At 41.8% G+C, this 22,485-nt stretch overlaps 1 protein-coding gene across 2 annotated transcripts in view; it reads left to right on the forward strand.

Annotated features, from left to right (window-relative positions):
• MAP3K1 (mitogen-activated protein kinase kinase kinase 1) overlaps window positions 1-22,485 on the forward strand; it is a 752,184-nt gene that overhangs the window by 655,894 nt on the left and 73,805 nt on the right. For both annotated transcript variants that reach the window (XM_069627298.1, XM_069627297.1), the window contains exon 17: window positions 12,720-12,851. In XM_069627298.1, the coding sequence (XP_069483399.1) occupies window positions 12,720-12,851 (132 nt within the window). The remainder of the gene's footprint in view (window positions 1-12,719; window positions 12,852-22,485) is intronic.

Here is a 22,485-nt window from a genome sequence, read left to right on the forward strand (position 1 = left end):
GGATAACAGCTCTATACAACAAATCTATGGTGACCTCCATTAGTATATGCCTTATTATTCTAGGTTTTTCCACTTTTTGGTCTCTCTAGCTCAGAGTAAAGCTTAAGAATAATATGAATGTAATAATTATATACTACTTGTCACCATAAATATCTTTTACAAAGAAGTATATGTCATAACTACTCATACTGGTTAATATTTACTCAAATATGGCAACCAGCAAAGCTAACCAAAAAAATGGCGCCTCTTTAAAAGATACTTCCTCCTCAACCACTCTGAAAAGACCCAAAAGTGACTCACCACCTCCACTTGGCATTTCAGACCCAGCTATCGAAGCCATTCTTGCTGAAATAAGGGCACTCAAACCCTTCATTGAAACCTACAAATACTAAACTACAGCAACTAGATGAAAGGTGGATGGGAGTTAATAGGGTGGAAGAAGCAGAGAAAAGAATTGGCGTGCTTGAAGATATATCTCCTAAGGTTACGCAACTAGAACAATCCATCAAAGAACTCCAAAAACATAATGAAGACTTAGGAAATCGCAGCATGCGCAATAACCTACGCATTTCAGGCCTTCCTGAAGGAGTTGAGGGTTCTGATCCCATTGTCTTCCTACAAAAATTGTTACTGGCCATACTACATTTGCCTCTTGAAACTATTCTTAATACACAACGAGCCCATAGAATTGGTCAACCCTCAGTCTCTTCATCATCCCGTCAGTCACCAAGAACACTAATATTTTACCTTTTGGAATACTCACAACTACAATCTATTATTTCCAGAGTTAAAGAACGTAAATCTCTCATTTGGCATGGCAGCAAAATATTTATCTCACAGGATGTGGCTAGAAGCACAGCTCAAAGAAGAAAAGTTTTTTGGGCATTCCGTCCTGCTTTAAAGCAACTCAATGTCCGCTATGGTTTGTTTCACCCATGCTCCTTTAAAGTAACATACGAAGGACGCTCTGCAGTATTTGATGATCCGGCCGACTTAAGGCTCTTCATACAATCCATTAAAAATGAAAACATGGACACCTCCTCTCCAGCGGCGGCTTCAACAATACCCACCACTTGAAACTAGTTTCAAGTCTCAATTTCTCTACTCTTATATTCTCATGTTTTTACTTACCTAATGCAATGATATTACAATGAAATTTATTGTGGGGCGGACGCTCTTTTGGGTGCCTCTTCCACTGGTTGTCGTTTTTTCTTTATAGCGACCCAGTTGGCGTTTCCTATCCCCTATCTATATTTCCCTCCAAATCCTTCTCCCATGTCCTGTTCGACCTCTAAAATCACTCAATTGACATGGTATACTCCCCGCCAAGGTTTGATTGAACCCCTTTTTCCCCCCCTCACCCCCTATGTTCATTCCTTCTGTTTAAATGTTGGGGTATATATAATTTCAACCAAATGACAAATGTTATATGTTCACTATTGCACTATAGCTAGAAGTTGTATGAATATCAAATTTCTTCTAACTAAATGATATTTAAATGCATAACATGGAACATCAAAGGTTGTAAAAATCCTATAAAAAGATGTAAAGTCTTATCTCACTTTAATAAATTTAAACCAACAGTAGCATGCCTGCAGGAAACACACTTATCCCTCAAAGAAACAATGAAACTTAAGTCTCTTTGGGTGAAGGAGGTTATTTCCAGTCCAGCTATATCCAAGAAAAATGGAGTAGCTATATTAATTAGTAAAAAAACAACCCTACCAAGTTCTTGCCCAAGATGCAGACACACATGGAAGATGGGTTTGGGTAAAACTTTTAATTGACACGACACAAGTATCAATTCTCAATATTTATGGACCTACATTACCAGACCCCTCCTTCTGGAACAATATTAAACAAATGATTCTGAAAAATAACTTCACCAATTTGATAATGTGTGGAGATGTCAATCGGGTTCCAGATCCTTTTTTAGATCGAAAATCCAGCTGCATGTTTAAACCCAACAAAACTCACAAATCCTTTGTGAACTGCTTAGGAGAAACAGGACTAATAGATTCTTGGAGGATATCGCATCCTACACATTTGGATTATACCTTCCATTCCCCTCCTCACCACATTATCACGCCTTGACTATATCTTTGCTACTAAAACCCTATCTGGATCCATTATAGACTCCAAAATATCCAACATTATCATTCTCTGATCATGCTCCGGTCGTCACTTCCTTCTCCCTTACAGATATTAACAAAGGTGCTTCCAGATGGAAGCTCAATAATTTTCTCTTAAATGATTCAAAGTCTATTCAATCCATTAATGCTTTCATTCAACAATACTTTAATGACAACCAAGACCATGATACCTCCACTGTTAATAATTGGGATGCTTTCAAAGCAGTTCTTAGAGGTCATATAATGGCCCTCTCGGGCAAGAATAAAAAAATTAGAAAAAAACATCTTGATGAGTTATTCTCTAAACTCAAGCGTGCAGAACACTACTACTATACGGATACAAATTCAGCAAACCTACGACAAGTTATTAAAATACGTTTTAAAATCAATAAAGAAATCAGAGCTAGCTGCGGGTACTATACTTGAATACAAAACAAAGATTTATCAAACTTCTAACAAAGCTGGTAAAATGCTTGCCTCCTATTTAAAAACCAAAAAAGAAAGTTCAAATCTCCCACATCCAAGACAAATCAGGCATAATGCACCATCGGTCTGATGAAATACTAGAATGCTTTAGAACATTTTACACCGATCCCTATACTCCAGAATGTGCCATCCCCAAGCATAACATTGATTCCTTTTTGAACAATATCAGTCGAACCACCTACCCTGAAATTGATTTATCTCGCCTTGAAAATGATATTTCCTCCATCGAGATTATCAAAGCCATCCATGGCTTCGGAAAAGTTAAAGCACCCGGCCCTGATGGACTATCTACTGAATTCTACAACACGTTTTCCCAAGTCTTAACCCCCAAACTTAAAAAACTTTTTTCATATTTTATTTCACGAAAATGTTCCTCTGCATCCTTTTCAGAAGCATTACTCATCTTTCCAAAACCTGACAAAGACCCTACTCTTCCCAGCAACTATCGACCTATTTCCCTTATAAATATAGAAAGCAACATTTTTGCCAAAATACTAGCCAACAGAATAGAATCCTCACTCCCAAATCTAATATAACCAGATCAAACAGGTTATGTAAAAGGACGTAACATATCCTCCAATGCCAGACTACTACTAAACGCCATCAACATTGCAGCCAATGACAAAAAAGACACTCAAGGCTATGCGGCCATTGCATTAGATGCTGAAAAAGCTTTTGACCGTGTAGATTGGAATTGTATGTTTCAAACTTTACGCTGGCATGGCTGTGGTGAAAAATGCATATCTCTTGTCAAACAAACTCCTTTATTCTGCCCCCAAATCTGCTATCTACTTAAATGGTCAGACTTCCTCCACATTTCCCCTACTAAGAGGAACGCGTCAAGAATGTCCCTTTTCACCATTACTATATATCCTCTCACTTGAACCGCTACTAGAATTAATTAGATCCAACAAAAACATCCCGGGTATTCAAGTCGGTGCCTCAATTAATAAAATAGCTGCATATGCAGATGATATTCCTATCTTAATTAAAAACCCCAAACTACACATTCCAAACCTCTTGAATGCACTATCGCAATTTGGTCAAGTCTCAGGTTACAAATTAAATGTACAGAAATCAGAAATTATGCCCTTAAATCCATATTGTCTTAAACACAACATTGACATTTTTGGTCTGAAATGGTGCACTAGTTCAGTTAAATATTTAGGTCTTCGTTTTGCCCCGACTATCCCAGAAACTATTAAACTCAACACTATAACACTACTGGACACCCTCAAGTATCAAACATCCAAATGGTCTCCACTCTACCTCTCCTGGTGGGTGTCTAGACACAATTAAGATGATGCTTTCTCCCATAATTCTATACTATTTACAGCTCCTCTCTGTCCCTTTATCGCTTTCCTTCTTTAAATCCATTTACTCTATACTACTTAATTTTCTTTGGGGAAAAGGCAAAAGTAAAAGAATTGCTCTGACTAAACTAAAAGCTCCATATGACATGGGGGGTGTTAAATTCCCAGACTTTAAGTCTTATCACTCGGCATTTCTCATAAAACAATCCCGTCAATGGTTCATGGATCCAATATCCGGTGACATCCCGACTTGGTGTACACTGGAAAAACAAGTAGCTCAACCACACAATATCTCTGATTATATATACATATTTAAACATCTAAAAATATTTTGGATCCTATGAAAGCATCAGTATTAGCTCTACAAACATTTCTTTTTCCCCATACTATGACCCCAAAGAAGCAACTTTCCCCTTTATTATGGCACAATAAGAGCATAGTAATTAATAATAAGAGTCTGAATCGCAAAACATGGATTCAAAAAGGTATTAGATTTATCCAACACATTATAGATGGCCCTTATATCGTCTCCTTCCAGCAACTATCTACCACATTTAATATTCCTCAAAAGGACTTTCAATTTTACATTAACTTAACCAATTCTTGTCTTGATGCACTTGCCCAATTTTCTAATGAAATTGTTACTCCAGACGCCTTTAGATTACTACACCTTACCATGGTTGGCGAAGTCAGAGCCTCAAAAATATATCATTTGCTCACCTTAACTTTTAAGATTTGCCCTATCCGTCTGAAATGGGAACTAGATTTAAGCTACATATTTGAAGATCATATTTGGCTCCGCCTATTTTCTAAAATTAAACAAATATCGGTATTGGCTAATATTTCACAACATTATTATTTCTTCATTCATAGAGCTTTCATTACTCCTGCCAAATTGGCTAAGTCTAATCTGAAGTATGATGCAAAATGTTGGACATGTGGCATATCTCCCGCCACGTATATGCATATGTTTTTTGAATGTTCATATATTGTTAAATTTTGCCAAGAAATCTGGAAGTTTCTCAAATGGATCTTTGGTGTTGATGTTCCTCTCACTTCTGTTAATATATTTTTAGGAAGTATAGCAATTACAACTTATATCCCATCTGACTCTGCTAGACTTTATGATCTATTCATCTGTATAGCTTTAAAATGTATCACAGCTAACTGGAAAGACTCAATTTTGCTATCTACCAAAATTTGGTGAAACTATATTTGTAACACTCATAAATTGGAAATGTGCATGGCAAATAATCAAAACACAATTCCCAAATATAATGCTAAATGGTACTATTTCACCAGGTATCTTAATTGTTTCAATGCAACTGCTCATGGTACATGAATTTATACTTTTATGTCTTCCTCATAAGCTATAAGTCTATACTTAAACTGATTTGCCTGAACTACACAATATTAGAAATGATTAGATTATTTCTATGCAATAATTTCATATACCCATCATCCCCCCCCAGCCTTCATCCTCCTGTTTCTTGTGTCTCTTGTACGTCTCCCTGTACGTCTTCCCCCTTCTCTCTAGAATCCATTCATATAAATCACTTTTTACAGACTAGAGATACAATTATTTATATACAACTTATTTTAATATTGGTACAACCTACTATAGTTCATATTATATACGTTAGCCAATTTAACAAAAGAATTTGTCATATAAAAAATCAAATGCAATTGATCAAAAAAAAATATTCACTATGTAAATTATTAATGGTTCTTGTTTCAAATAAGTCTGTATCTTGATTATATCTGTATTATTCTCAATATTTAAAACAATAAAAACTATTAAAATAAAAAAACACATGAGACCCTATTGAGTAAAGGACCCCATAGCCCATAAAACACATTAACAGTCAAAGGAACACCATAAATCATGTCCAAGAGTGGGAGAAAAAAGAGTCTCACTCTTGGCAGGAAAAACAACAACTCCAGAAATCCAGCAAAGCTGCTGGGGGACTAACTAGGTTAGGAAATTCAGCCTAAAGAGAATTCTCCCTAACAGTCATACACACTTCCTTCACCCTGGGGTGACTTCAATTACTAGGACAGTATTGATATTTATAAATCACTAGGCACTTCAAAGGTCCAGGAGGATGCAGCAAGCTTCTCTTCACGATTCCTTCGGATGTTTTTTCCAGTGGTTGACTCTGTCTTCCATTCAAGAAGCCTCGCCTTTTATGCAGGTTTCTCCCATTCATGCACAGCCTAGCCGTCGCTCAAACAGCAGTGTGGCTGTCCTGCAAGGACAGCCAGCATGCCAATCACGACTGGGTGCATTCAGGTTACCAAGGAGACTAAGGACAGAGTTTCGGTCACCTCCCTCGCTTCATGCCCTGCCACACACTGGAGCCAGAGGTGGTTTCAGTACTGAAGCCCGCCTATACTGCAGCTGAGGATTCCGTCTGCGGTAGAAAAGCACAATGGTAGGAAAATTAAACTGCCACCAGCCATTTAAAGTAGTGAGGGTATCATAAAAAATGTTACATGAGTAAATAGGAAAGGGGGCTACTGATTAACCCTCCAGCACTCCACATAGGATTGTGTGTGCTGGACCTACAAAGATAAAAGGTAAGTAAAGTCAATTTCACTTTGCCATTCTTGGGAACAGTAGTTCTCATAAGAAAAGGTATTTAAACTCACGAAGAATCCAAGGGATTTCTCTGACTCTGCACTGAAGGTGCTTTGTGTCACCATACAAAAAGTAGATGCCTATGCAGTTTCAGACTCCAAAAACAAAGTTAACAGATAATCCAAATCAGATCAAAATACATGAGTGGGAAAAAGGTCTGTCTCACTCCAGGATGAAAATTAGAAAGTCCTAAAGTCCAGCAAAAGAGCTTGGGGTCTCTAAGGTTGAAGGGAATTAGCACAGAAATTAGAATTCTGCCTAACATCAACAGAAAATATCTTGCCCTCTTCCAGGGGACTACCTTTAGCAGTGGGAATATAGTCTTGTTCTCCCTCATAAATTGCAGTAATGCTGTTGTAAATCTCTGGCTGTGCATGATTTTGACAACCGCGCTGGAAGGCGAGGAAAGAGTCTGCGAGGATCTCTGCAGGAGCAGGTAAGCTACACATGATTGAAATCAAAAGCGAGCAGTTAGATTGGCGAAACCCTCAAATGTCTGACAAAAGGTGACAACAGGACATTTCTCCTTCTAGAAAGTCTGTCAAGATCGGAACATTTCCTGCATAGCCGAGCCCCAGATTCTACCCAGTCCATACGCAGTGGCGTCCTTGACAACCACCAGATTCTGGTGAGTACAGATCGTCAGAATATCTTTAAAACGCATAATAGTTGCAAGATGGTTTCACAACTGCCAAATAACGTTAAGATTACAGTTCAGAGATACCATCCTCTAACGTAAACCACATCCTTGTCTGCAGACAAGCTTTGCTGGATTACCAGAGAGCCAAAAAGCACTCGAACTGGGTGTTTTTAAAAAGGAAGATGACCACAGCCAATACCCAACCATTATATCAATGACTTTGGAAAATAGGTGAGTCAATATCGCCTACTATGAGGACAATGAGACACACTGTGCAGCTGACATTTTCCCCTTCTCCATGTGCAACCCAGCGCTGATTTTAGCAACTAGTCCCACATGAGAACAATTTAGATGTCACCTTTCAACACTCATGACTTTAATTTTTACTGGCAGAAACAGCGATTGGACTGCCGAATATGTATGCAGCACACCACTAATTGTGGTCGCACACACCTTAAGGTCAGTGACATAGAACGACTGATCTGTTATATTTAAACATTGATTATATTGAAAATTAAGTGGTATACATGACACTGATGCACATTATGCTTACTTTTAGAAATTAAAATATTCCCTAAGGTATCCTTAACTGAAGGGCACATTGGCCCGAAACGTGTAGTAAAACAAATGGACGATGACTGGTACAAAGATCATCTCTGTCGAAGAACTGTAAAGATTTGTGCCTACTGTGATATCTGATTTCTAGAAAAACCTAAGAATTTAATTGCTTTTGATACTAACAATTGTTTTTACTATTGGTTAACCTCACTCATGTTAAGTTCATTTCTCATGCCAAGAAACTTACAGGCGTTTGTATGGTAATACTTGCTAATTTACTTTCAATAATGAGATGTCATTTTTTACCAATTTAATTTCTTTTTTGCACAAATTATTAATATAAATATTTGATGTTTTTCCACTTTGGAACTTGAATAATTTGTTTTGTTATAAATTGTTTACCAATCATATTGTTGAAAGTGTGCCCTGATTTTGCCCTGCGTTCCCTTACACTGTTCTATAATCTTGTAGCCAAGATCTGATCAGGAGCTCCTAAAATATCTCTTTGAAAAAAAAAGCTTTATTCTCTGAATCAAACTGTTGAATTAATAAAAACATTGAGTGCACCTCCTCCCAATTCATGATTGTGGGAGGAGCATGGCTGGGTTTACGGTTGTACACCTTACAACGCGGTTGTGTGAGCTTGATAGTATAATCTCATAGGCAGATGCCCCTTGTGTGGTGACAGTGGACTTTGAGCAATCCAAGATTGCAAATGAGTGTTTTACATATAGTGTTACTCAGCACCCCATTACAATTCTTGAACTTTTTTCGGTTGCAAAGGCTGCAGCAGCAAGAGCTTGTTCACACGCAAACTACCCCTGCATCACAGAGTCAAGTGGGCCGCTGTAATAGGCCAGAGGCTTGTGGCCCATTGTGTTCTTATGTGCGAGTACTGTTTGAGTGTGAGAAAATGTAAAGCTCCTGCGTGTAATTTGGGGTGGCCAGGACAGGTGCTGTTGATTACTTCCTTTAGATCATTGAAATGCCTGTCCATGTCTGCAGTCCAATCTGTGGTTTTCTCCAGCATGGGGTCTGGCATGGATTCACATGCTCATAAATATTCCCGTCATCATGCTGGGAATCCTCAGTGAAAGAAAAGTTTGTTTTGTTTCTAAACTGTCTTTCACCTATGAATCAATCAATGAGCTCGGCGTCATACTGCCCCCAGCCAATGGCTGCCCTCTACCTAAGACTATTTTCCCTAAAGGGGAGACAGATGCATGGCAATATGCCATTAGGGTATTGGTATCAGGGGGTCTTTCTCATGGGCAAATGTGGGATACCATCCAATGAAGTGAGGATATCTCCCTAGAAGTTGTCTCCTCCCATGTTATCCTCCCTCACACATCCGCCCCTTGGGTCGGTATTGTGTAGCGGCTGCCGATCCCTAACCACATGGGAAGTGGTCACCACCAGGAAAACAGTGAATCCATCGGATTCATCACACTCCTCTGACATGTTCGAGAAGCTGCCATCGTAGAATTTGAAAGTATTCTGCTGCCGTTAGACTGCAAACGAATCCATGGTGGCAAGAACTCAATATACGCTCTCCTGCTATAGGACCAAGTGGAACCGTTTAACATGGTGTGCAACTCAACCCCTATATCCTTTAAACGTTCAGGCAGCTCAAGTCTCGTCATACCTCCTGTCGCCAGCAAAAGCTGGCTTTGTCTTCTAGTCTATCAAGGTACATTTGGCAGCCATTTCACACTACACATGTACCTCAAATCTGCCTTCCCTTTGGTCACATAAGCTGGTGAAGGATTTCCTCAAGGGGCTGTTGGGTAGGATTTTCATATCAATGATAAAGCTTCCTTACCTGTGTCAACCCCTGAAATTTTTGCTGGACTGGTAGATTATTTTTACCTATACCTCAGTGAGTGAGAATCTTTTTCCACATGAGTCTTTTACTCTTTTTATGGGTGTCATATTTAAGAGACTCCATAGTGTCTTTTAAAAGTTATCCTCTTTGACAACTTGGACAGCACCGGTAAAGGCACCCATTGGTGCTTATTTTACCAAAATGGCCCCTGTCGTAGTTTTCTGCCATTTCAGTGTTTCTTCCCCTTTCTTGTTCTGTCCCCTGACATGCAGGGCAGGCAATTCCCTTGTGTGATTTTTATCTTTGGTGGGAATCCTGTGGATTCGCCTACAAGGCTCCAGAGTTTCTGTGAAGGCAGGAAACAAGGGTTCCAGTAGTCAACTACCTCTTCAGCTTCCAGGTTATATAGGTTTTACTTATCTTGTGTTAGCTGTGTGCCATCCTAAAACAAGTTAGTTATTGCTCATCTCACTCTGTGTTCCACTGATTTAAAAAAGTAACTGTAATTGAATATAACATTAGGTCTTACCTGCCTAGAGTAGCTGTGTGCCATTCCTGAAAAGTTTTACTTTAGGTTTAGCTGACCTTGGGTTACCTGGAGCATCCACAATTAGTGTAAAGAGCTCTTGGTTAACTGTGATTCCCTTGTTGAGTGTCACTGTAACTGACGGGCTCTACTACCTTTGTATTACTGAAAGTAATCCATGGTCTCACCCTCCCACCCCTTAGAGAAACTGTTAGTGCTTTGATCTGTGTATTTAAAGCATGGTGTTGTGTTTTTGTTTTTTGTATGCTTTGATAGTACTTTCCCAAGAGTCTCTTGGTCTGCTTGTATATAAAATAAACCCTTTATTTTTACAATACCTAGTGTGTCAGTGTTTCTTTGGACCATATGTATAATACAATTTCTTTGTACGGATTTTACAGCCCTTTCACCCTCCTAAGATGAGCGTGACTGTTTTCTCAACGCTACCCTGAACTCAGGTGATACAAGAGTGGAGTCTTGTACTGTCTCGGTTGAATGGTTTTACTAAGCCCTTAGTTGGACTTCAGAAAAAATGTCCTAATAGCTGTTTTGCGTGACACAATCCCCTGTTCAAGCCCCTGCTCCAGCATAGGAACTCAATGTGCTTCTCTCAAAGCTAATGGGACCGCCATTTCAGCCTCTTCACAGACCCCTTGAAATGTATCCCCTGGAAGACTGCAGTCTCTCAAAGGTGGTTCTGCATACAAACCCTTCCTTCATGCCCAAGGTCCCTTCATCAGTCCACCTGAATGAACCTCTAATCGTACCAGTGGTGTTTGGCTCTCCTCTGTCTCCAGCAGAGAAATCCTTACATTCTCTAGTGTTGCACGGGCCCTCAAGTTCTATGTGGCACGCACACAGGAGTTCCGAAAGGCATCCCAACTGTTTGTTGCTTTTGGACCTACCGCCAAGGGCTATGACCTTTCAAAGTCTTCCATGGCAAGATGGATGTCGGCTTGCATTTCCCACTGCCATCGTCTGGCCAACAAGCCCCTACCAGGAAGACCAAGAGCGCGCTCAACGAGAGCCGTGGCTTCTACTACAGTGTTCCTGTCTGGTTTCCCCCTGCTTGTCATATGCAGTGCAGCCACGTGGTGGTCTGTCCATACCTTCACAAGGTTGTACTACATTCATAGGGATTCCAGGGAGGAGACCTGTGTCGGCCAGGCAGTGCTTCGCAACCTATTCGCATTAGGGGAGTGTTCCAGAGGTGAACTAATGGCTTCTTTTGAGCTATGCCTCATCCGATTGGTTGTGTATTGCTGTATAATCTTCAAAAGCATGTGAATCCATGAAAGATCCAATATTGGAGAAGGAATAAGTTACGTACCTATAACACCTGTTCTCCAGCATTGGTATCTTTCATGGATTAACATGCAACCCTCCCCTCCCTTCTACCCCTCTCTGGCTCTTCTTGGCTCATTCTGCCACATTACGTGTGCTGCCAAATCTGAAGATGGCCACCCGGAGTTGAGCCGAGGGTAACCGTCTAATTATCAGTGGGCAATATGACCCAAAATGACTATAATAGAGCACTAAAGTGACAGTTTAAAAATGTAAAGGTAAACTGCTTTAATGTTACTGAGGATTCCAAGCCTCATGACGGGGAATATGCAAAAGCATGTGAATCCATGAAAGATACCAATGCCGGAGAACAGGAGTTACAAGAAATTAACTTGTTCCATATAACCAGTCAATACTTGTGATTGCAGCTGAAATTCACAATGGTCAAATCCATCTCATATGAAATTCAGGAAAATTCTAAATGTACTCGGGAATTGAATTGTATAGAAGATTTACTATTTAAACCTAAATTCATCCTGCTGTTCAAGTACATGTATGCATGTTCTTTTTGTATGCTTTTTCGGATTTATTTTTTTAATGAAAAAATGCCTTGGCATAGTATATGCATTTAGTAGATTGCCGAGAACAGCAAAACAGAGGTTGGCCTTTTTGGTGCTCCTATGCCATTGCAGGTTATTCTCCTCTATTCTAGTTATCTGAGAATTTGGGCCTCATCTAATGTGAACCGAAAGCTTGCTATTGTCCTTATATGCTGTATTCAAGAAAAGGTCATTTGAGACAAATATATATATTTTTTTCTATGCCTTGCAAATTCATTTGTAGGGTGAAAACTGTACCTAGCCAGTGATGTTGCATAAACCTAAGATTTGTTTCTGTGCCACAATAGATTTATCTTTTCACCAATAATAACAGATCCTACGTTGTAACTGTTTTTCAGTTCCCCCATATCGGGGAATTTCACTTATTTAAAGCGCGGACTAAGCTCGAGAGCAGCAGATCGCTGTATAGCGTGAGGGTAGCCAGCATTTAGTTTTGACTTAACTAGCGGTGCAGCCGGTTTTACTGCACAACGAGGCAGACCCAAAAATGGCTCTTGTGTAAACAATTTAAACTGATCCTGCTTTAGAAGGTGGGCCACAGCTTTTGCCGCTTTGCGCGGTGTGTTGCTTTTTATACATTTGCTTTTACCATTTGTGTTCATAATTCAATGTAATCATGTTAGGCTAAGATATCCTTGTATTGGTTAAAAGTGAATTGAACACTGGTTAACATGTATTGATCACGATTTTTCAGGCGGATCAGTTTCTCATTTGCTCAGTAAATATGGAGCTTTTAAGGAAGCAGTGATCATTAACTACACGGAGCAACTTCTGCGTGGCCTATCGTATCTCCATGAGAACCAGATTATTCACAGAGATATAAAAGGTGAGAATTATCAGAATCAAGCTTTCTGGCTTGCCATGCCCATGGAATGATATTCTATATGCAGATTCTGTTCCATTTAGTAAATTATGCTTTTGTATTCGTATGCATGTTACAATGGATTATTTAGAGGTTTTTCACAATGATCACTATGATCTTATACTTGGATTACGTGGAAGGCCTCTGACTTGATTATGTTCTTTCTTGGTCTGGTCGGACTATGTGTAATAGAAGGAAACATGAAAATTGAGAACTGCGTGCAGGGCTACCATTCTCTCAATTATTCATTGTGTGTGAGTATCAACAGTTGAAAACTCCAAAGAAAGACTGAGGGACATGAATGGAATCCAAAACAGCCAAGTTCTCTGATTCAGTATTGGTGCTCTTGTTTGAAAATTACATTTCAGAATATACACGCTGCATTTATGATGGGATAGATTTGGTAACTGTTAGGATAGTTTTTCTGAAGTCCAACTAAGGGCTTAGTAAAACCATTCAACTGAGACAGTACACGACTCCACTCTTAGCATAAGGCTGTACCACCTGAGTATATGGTAGTGTAGACAGAGCAGCCAGGCGTATTTTAGGGGGGAGAGAGGGCTGTAGAATCAGTACAAAGACATTGTAGCACACATGGTCCAAAGAAACACTGAAACACTATGTATTGTAAAAATAAAGGGTTTATTTAAATGCAAGTAGACCATCTTGGGTACAAATGTACTATCTTCGATCATATAAATACATTATAAAAACACACTATGTTTTAAAGTACATAGACCAAAGCATAGAGCTTGTTCAGAACACTAACAGTAATTCTAGGTAAGTCGGTCCTTATCATACACATTTAGTATAGGCGTCTTCTATTCATGGGGAGATTTCTTTGAATAATACAAGGGTAGTGCACCCTGTCGGTTTTGCAGTGACACTCCGCAAAGAAATCACATAATCAACCAACCCTGTTACCAGGATGTTTTTCTGAATAGTGGAACACAGATTCAAGGAACAGTATATACCTATAACTACTTTTATGATAACATACAGTTATACTAGGTGAGTAACATCTTTTTGCGTAATATACAATTGCAGTTGCTTTTTAGCTCAGTAGAACACATTCTAAGATGAGCAAGAACTCTTTACACTAATTTAGGATTGTCCCAGGCAGAACAGCGTCAGCTACACTTAAAGAACACTTTTTAAGAATGGTACACAGCTATTCTCGCCAGGTCAAACATAATGTTGTAATATACTATTACAGTTGCTTGGAGCTACCAGCAACTTAAAGGTGTGTAGAGACCTAAGACTGTTTTAGCATCTGTATAAAACAGACCAGGGAATGCAAACCCCAAATTTACACTTAATGAATGACTCAATGTTATTCTAGGTAGGTAAAGCCTAAGGCAGACTTATTCTAAAAGGGCTATAGAGCAAGTTGGGGGAAGCAAGACCCAGTTGGGGAACTTATACACCTATTCTCTGAAATAATGAGTGAAGCCAAGAGCATTAATTTTGGGAAAGAGGAACAACCAATTCACAGGTGAGTAAATTAACCTTGTTTATACTTTTCACTCCGAGTTACAGTTACAAACTAACTCTTTCACAAGTAAGTAACTTTTAAACAGTTGTTATACTTTTCAAGGCAGAATCCTTTTGTTATCCTGTCCTTCCCTATTCTATGGCATGAGTTCACTCAGAGGCAGAAGAGAGACCCTAGTGGTCTAGGTGCCGGCTGTAGGCAGGGTGAGAGATGGGTATGGCCAGTATGTGCCTGTAGGCAGGGTGAGAGATGGGTATGGCCAGTATGTGCCATGAGGAAATATCCACCCAACCACCTCCAGTTTGCTAATGGGAAGACTCTGGAAAAAAGATATTGGAAAAAGGCAGATCTTAGTCATATGTCCAATGGCTTGGGAAATCTGTGATGAGGTAGAATGACCAGCTGCACACCTCGCATGCACCAGGGATAGCCCAGCTCTTGTCAGGGGGCAACGTTTGCTGCACGCGATGTGCGCATCCTTTCTTGGAATATAGCAGGTCTATCCAAAAACATGGCAGATAGAAAGTGGTGTAGTTTTATAAGGGAACATCAAATATGCTTTCAGGAGACATGGTCAAACGCACCTTCCGGAATTTGCATGTTATGAAGTATCAGCAGTGCAAGGCAAGCAAGGGTGACCCAGCTGTGGGTTCACTGTGTGGCTGGACTCCTGCTTCAATGTTTCATTCAACCATATAGCCTGCGATAGTTTGGATGTACAGGGACTTTATATTGAAATTAACCATTGGAATGCAATGTTGACAATAGGGGGTGGTCTGACTATTACTAAGGTGAAAAACATCATTGATAATTGGAAACCCAGGAAGGGAATTGATCCAAATATTGTGGTGGTCGGAGATCACAACCTCTAATTGGAGCCACTTGCTGCCCTGTTAGGACTATCCAAGGAGGAAGATATGACATGGGATATACCAGATTTAGTCTCGCCCTTCCCAAAAAGACCACATAAATATTTGCTCGAGGTTGCTCGTATTTGGTTTGCCCTAGGTATGTGAGCATGTAATGGGAGGATTAGTGATGACTCCCCCGCTGCCCCACTAAACCAACTTACTTTATGGGAAACTGTACAAGTCATATAGATTATATATTAGTAGATCCCAGAACTTGGGAGGGGTGTATGTGAGGGATTGTGAAGTAATTACTAGGGCAGATAGTGATCATCACCCCCTTCGGGTAACGTACAAGGCAAGTCTGTTTAATTCCCCTTTTTTTTTGGCAAAAGTCCAGGAATATTATACTTTCTATCAGGAGGCATGCTGGGCGTTCCCTGTAATTGGAAAGATTAAACCTATATGTAACACTTCCTCAAAGTTAGAAAAAAATATTGACGCCCCTAGAAAGTTTTGTGTGACCACAGATTCTTTCCTGGAGGGCCCACACCGAAAGTCTACATACCAGAGGCCTGTGGCTGCCAGAAGATGAGGATCACCACTTCAATATCCTGGAGCTGCGGGCAGTGTTCTTGGCCCTCGAGTCATTCCTTCCATCCCTGAAGGGCCAAGTGGCGAGGATCTTCACAGACAACACCACCACAATGTTCTACATCAAGAAGCAGGGGTTCACCCGATTCCCCAATGCTCTCCAGAGAGGCGCAGGACTTGTGGCACTGGACCGTCGGCCAAGCGATGTTCCTCATCCCCTTTCACCAGGCAGGAGTCAAGAACACCATTGCCTACTCCCTTGCACTCCTGCTACGAGTGGGAACTTCGGGAGGATCAGGTGGACTGCATCTTCCTTAAGTGGGGCAGACCCCAGATCGATCTGTTTGCAATGGCAGCAAACTCCAAATGCCAGGACTTTGCCAGCAGGTTCCATCAGCCGAGGAGCATTGGGGATGCGTTCTGCTACCCATGGGAAGGCCTGTTCCCTTGCGCGTTCCCTCCCCTGCCACTCCTGCTGCGAGTCATCAATCAACTCAACAGTGCCGATGCAGGATAATTGTCGCCCCGGCATGGCCTAGACAGATTTGGTGCCCGGACCTTCCCATCCTGTCGCCATCTCCTCCGGTCAAGCTGCTCGTGGTCGCAGATCTGCTAACCAGGGAAGGAGACACAATCCTGCACCATGACTCAGGATCACTGAACCTGAGGGCTTGGCTCCTGTAGCCCAAGTGTTCGGAGGATACAAGTTGCCGGCGGACTGCAGGGAGGTCCTTGCCAAGGCCAGAGCGTCATTGACTTAGAAGTTCTACGGGCACAAGTGGAAATGTTTCGCTACATGGTGCCGGTCGCAGAAAATCAACCCTGAGGGTCACGGCCTTGCAGATTCTTCCATACTTGTCCTTGGCTAAGGCAGGGCTGGCGCACGCCTCTATCAAGGTGTGTCTGGCGGCTATCTCCAGTTACACCAGGTCTCCAGGACGATCTTCTCTTTGGTCACACAGTCTAGTCAAGGAGTTCCGCAAAGGATTGTTTCGATCTTTCCCGCTCATACCCCAGCATGGAAACTCAACGTGGTGCTGGCGAGGCTCATGGGGTGCCCCCCTTCAAGCCTATGCATCAGACCCCTCCCAAGTTCCTCTAATTGAAGATGGCGTTCCTCATGCCCATCACCTATGCCAGGAGGGCGGGTGAGATCCGTTCCCTATCCTGTAAACAGACTTATCTGACTTTTCACGACACAAGGGTGGTGCTCTGGACGCACCCCTCCTTCATGCCAAACGCTCCGTCGGAATTGCACCTCAACAACACTTTGGTGTTGCCTGTGTTTTTTCCAAAACCTTTGACTCCAGCGGAATGGACTTTCACTCACTGGATGTGGCTCGAGCTCTGAAGTTCTAATTGGCATGCACAGAGTTTCCGAAAGACGTCTCAGCTACTCGTGAACTTGGTCATGTGAACCACGGGAAGGCCTTGTACATGGCTTCCATCTCGAGGTGGTTCTCCGGCTGTATCACACGGTCACTGGTTGGCAAACCAACCGCTGCCTGGTCATCTGAGAGCCGATTCCTCCAGAGCAATCACTGCGACGTTCCTGTCTGGTGGGCCCTTGCTGGACATCTGCAGGGCTGCTGCGTGGAGGTCCACGCACACCTTCACAAGATTCTTCTGCGTTGACAGGGATTTCAAAGAGGAGTCCAGTGTCAACCAAGCAGTGCTGCGCAACCTGTTCGCTTGAAGGTGAGCCTGTTCCGGAGGGAAGAGTAATTGCTTCTGTTTAGCCTTCCCACCTCCCGTGGCTCTGTAATGTTGCACTGCTATGTATTCTTTATTCATGAGCATGTGGATCCATGCCAGACCCCATGCCGGAGAAGGAAAAAGTTACTTACCTGTAACTATTGTTCTCCAGCCTGGGTCTGGCATGGATTCACATGAGAACTCATCCCTCCTACCCCTCTGTGTCTCTTCTTGGTTATACTGCCACGGTGCGTGCTACCAAATCTGAAGATGGCTGCCAGAGGAGGGGCTTAGGGAGAGGGCAGTCATTGGCTGAGGGCAATATGACCCAGGGATTGGTTTAGAGGAGAAATACAGTTTGTAAGTGAATGTGAAACAGTTTGTTCTTTTACCTGAGGATTTCCTGGCCTGATAACGGGGAATATTCATGAGCATATGAATCCATGACAGGCCCGTGCTGGAGAACAACATTTACAGCTAAGTAAGTTGTTCCTTATTGATTTAACCTGAACTGGAACAGAAGCTGAGGCAGTCCACCCTACTGTCTTTCCAGATCTCACACCAGACTCTGGATAAGGTGTATGCTTCTTTTAATCAGGCACCTTTTTATGAAGCAGCTTTAGAGCCCAAGGTGTTTCAGCAGATAGTGATGATTTGTCTGGCTATAGTAAGTGCCAGGTGGGGAAAGGGCCCCCTTTCATGAATGCGTCTTCTGTGCAACCCCTCAGCCACATCCTTGGAGAATCGTTGGTATGGGTGTTTTGGAATGTGGTAGGAATGAAAGATTAGGCCACCCCAAGTTTTTGTAACTCTTAAAAATGCCTGACATCCTAATACAGGAGTCCTTGGACTTTGTGGCTGTTGAGGGGTGTGTGGCCTTCTCTGTCCCTGCGCAGAGAAGATTCAGGGGGTGCTGTAACGGAGGGCTGTGCATTTTAGTTAAGTCCCCCCTTGTGAGTGAATTTTTCCAGTTTGAGCCCTCTTGCCTCGTTCTGCAGGCAGTAAGAATGTATAGGGTGGGCGGTCGTGATGTTTAGGTGGTGAAATTTTACAATAGCCCACATACCCAGTTATGGTAAAAACTGTCTCTTTATCTTAGCCTCCATCATGGAGGGCTTGGTAAACTGCGTGGCTGTGAATGATTTACTTCTTATCCTAGGGGCGGGTTTAATCTCAAGCAGGGTAATGGGCGAGTCAGTACTTTGTTTAACCTGACGGAAGATGATTTGGCTAGCATCTTGCCACTGATCATGAGAGATTACAGAATCAGTAGGGAGGGGCTTGGATTTTGTAAACACCTTTTTGCTTGTGGGCTGTCTGCTGTCAATGTTAGTTTCCTCGAGGATGCTCTGGGAAACTTATCTTTTGCCTCTGCGTTGGGTCGCTCTACCTTGATTATTTTTGTGTCCCAGTAAAATTATGGGATTGTCTCACTGGGTTTAGGGTGCTGGTTGCTCTGTGCAGTGGTAATTTTTCTATCCAACTCATGTGTAGGCCCCAGGGAAGATTTTTCCCTTTGGGGCTGAATGATGAGCGCCCTGGAGGCTGAAAATGGAAATCAGCAGATTTTGGGAGCTTGCAGACGAATATTGTGAAATAATTTGCAGACTCTCAAATGTTTTTTATCTTGTAATTTAGACCAGAGAGACACATGGTTTTAATTCTCACTGTTACTGTCTAATCTTAATCTTTCGGTGTTATTCACACAGAGTTTGGTCAGGAGGAGGAGCAGTCCTCATCCCAGGTGGTTTTACACTGAGTGCGCTAGATTAAAGTTTTTGCTCAGAACCTTGACGAACCCATTCTATTCAAGGCTTGATATTATTAAGGCCTGAGCGTCTAATGAAACGTCTATTGCTTGTAGAAAGGTTGAAATTGAAACGGCGTCCTGGGAGGCTTGGGTCGATTAATAATGAAGCAAAACTATTTTGGGACATTACTAATTTGGGCCCTTTTCTAAATACAAGCTTGGTGTCCCGTCCTCGGCAGTCTCTGATGAGGATTAGGTTTACTCATTATTCTTCCCTATATAGTAATGGCTCTGGTGATATGGCTAGTTTTGGGCTCCTTGTTTTGGAGCCTAACCTATCATCTGGCATCAGAGGATATTGTCATATTTACTAGTGGGGAAATGTTGATAGCCATTAAGAACCAAGGCAGGAATTTGGACCCTGGTTTGGATAATGTTCCTACAGACTTGTTCCTGGCGAAACCAAACCTGTGGTCCCCCATCCTGATTTTGGAGCTTAATGCGGCATGTGCTGGAGGTATTTACCCTGCTTCTTGGTCCCGTGCCATCATCTATCCAATCTATAAAAAAGGTACAAGGTCTTTACCAGCATCGTATAGACCAATCTCTCTTTTATATTCGGGGTTTAAGATCTTGGGGAGGGCCATCCTCAGGAGACTGGAGTCTTAGGTGTAGAGTACAAACATCTTCTCTCCTATTCAGGTGGGTTTCAGGCCAGGTCTGGAGACCGCAGAACAGGCCCTGAATCTTTATCTGGTGGTGGGGCATTCTTTGTTTATCAAGGACATATACCTGTCTATCTGGCTTTCATAGATCTGAGCACTGGGTTTGACACGGTTAATCATGGCAGAGCATGCGCAGATCCATGAATTTCCCTGGTGCCTTCGTGGAGCTTTTAGAAGGATTACATCATTTGACGATGGCCTGTGTAAGGAGTGGACCTGCTGGAGTTTGTACCCCTCTGTTTCAGGTTGAATGCGTGGTGCGGCAATGCTGTTTTTCGGCCCCTTTGCTTTTTTTGTCTTTACATAAATGGTAATGCCCAGAAGTCAGCTGTGAGGGTTTTCCACAGGGAGGAAGCACAGTCTGAGGTTTTCAGTTTTTTGGGGTTTTTTTTGCAAAGTTGTGCTTGTTCCAAGAGCTTTTCAGGGCAAAGCTTCTTCTGTGGCAAGATATAGAATGGAACTGTGGGGATTTGCCAGGTGGTTGAACACTTTTTTCAAGTACTTTGGGGTTACCTGGGTCCACCCCCAATTTTGCAGTCCTATCAAGAACTGGGCTGCTGCTGTCTCACTGATCTGATTACATGTATGCCTGCTAGTCCTTGGCTGAGAATTTGGGTGAATACCAAAGCTACCTTGACCCAGGAATGGTTTACTTATCTTGTGTGCAGGGATCCCCTTCTGAGGACCCCATGGCTGAGGTATGTGAAAGCTCTGCTCCTGGAAGCGGGCGTGGGTCACTGTTTTTACACAGCAGCCTTTTTTTCCAAGAAGGATGTAAACTCTGCAAAAAGTGTACTCTAGTCTCCTCTTAAGACTAAGAGTCTTTGGAGATCATGCCTGCCAATAGAAAACATCTGATTATCTAGTCTCCTGGCCTGCAGAAGTATTTGAACTGGGCACAGCACCTGTTTCAATGTATCCTTATCTCTCGGCAACGTTTTAACTGTATTCATTTAAGAGCTGCGGTGGTGGCTAGGCTCAAGGGGGCTGCGGACCAATTGTGTTTGTTCTGTAGGGCACCTAAGGAGGACCTGCCACACTTTTTTGTTTTGCTCAGCTTTCTCAGTTATTGGAAAACCTACTCTGAAACATGTATTGTTGGGTTTGGACTTTGACTGATACGAGCCCGCATTGGACTATTTGGTGCAGGTGGACTTTGTACAAGTGGGATGGGCTGTATTTACTTTTTTTTTAAACTAGGTCTGTTTTGGCGAGAATCTCTAAGAGCAGTTAGATTTCGGGTATTGTAGTTTTATTTTTTGTCTTTTTGGGCTTAATGACGGCTATTTTAATTGTTTGTAATATTGATTCCTGTTGAAAAAAGAAAGTGGTCATGTTTTTATGGTATGCTTTGTTTTGTTGTTTAGCAATTTTTATCAAGCTTTGTAATGGATAAATACAGGATATAATCATAAACAATTAACCATTATACTACTTGCTAACCAATAGTCCAAGATACAAATTTAAGTTAACAATTAAAAGGCACAACATAGTGTATCAAGGTTACAATAAATGTAGAGATGCACTAAAAGTTCCTAGCAAAACTCTAACATCAGAATTCATTGAGGATGATATGCTTTGTTTTACCAACATAAACAATGGAAAAGGGGGAAAAAGGGGCCATGTGTCCAAAAGCCATCAGTTTCAAAGTTAAACTTTTCATGTACGTTTACTATGCGATTGGGCAATGCCAGTGGTTGTGATTAAAGTGTTCCAAAAGTTAGGAAAAGTTCAGTTAAGTAGCTCTCTGAATCCCATTACAGTAATGTAGGTCCAAGAGGAGATCTGTGAACCGATCACCACAGATCTAGATCAGGAAAGGGAGAGATGGGGACAGGATGTTATTCCCATGTAACCCTATGGAGGATGGGGGGGGGGGTAAAAGACCAAATGTGATCACTTATCCCCCTCGCCCTAATCCTCCCTCACTCTGATTTCCCCAGATACCACTGCTGATGATCCAGATCAGTTGGGGATACAGTCTTCTGTGCTTGGTTTGGTCAGGGAGACCTGGGGTCGCAGGTGCAGAGGTCCATTTTGGATGCAGGATTTAGTTTTGATCTGTCGCTGTGCTTGAATCGCTGTTCCAGGCATCTTTCAGTTGAACACCCTGCAGATGAAATTAATACTACTTCTGACCACTTTCTTTTTTTTTAACAGGAATCAATATTACAAACAATTAAAATAGCCATCATTAAGCCCAACAATCCCAAAAAAGACAAAAAATAAAACTATGAATACTCGAAATCTAACTGCTCTTAGCAGAGATTCTTGCCAATACAGACATAGTTTAAAGATGCAGTGGCCAGAGGATGTCCAGGCTCCAACATCGCCTGCCAGTTTGGTGCACGTCCTTGCTATTGGTGAACTGGGGGCAACGCCAGCCGGGATCGTGGATAAAAAGAGTACTTCTGAAGCCGTTCTTCCGAGCCTTGTTGGAGCCAAGACCCACTGTTAAGGAGAACAGAAACCTCCTTCCTTGCACAATATG

The sequence above is a fragment of the Ambystoma mexicanum genome, chromosome 6p, assembly GCF_040938575.1.
Source record: "Ambystoma mexicanum isolate Mex_15411 chromosome 6p, UKY_AmexF1_1, whole genome shotgun sequence".
NCBI classification, from domain to species: domain Eukaryota; kingdom Metazoa; phylum Chordata; class Amphibia; order Caudata; family Ambystomatidae; genus Ambystoma; species Ambystoma mexicanum.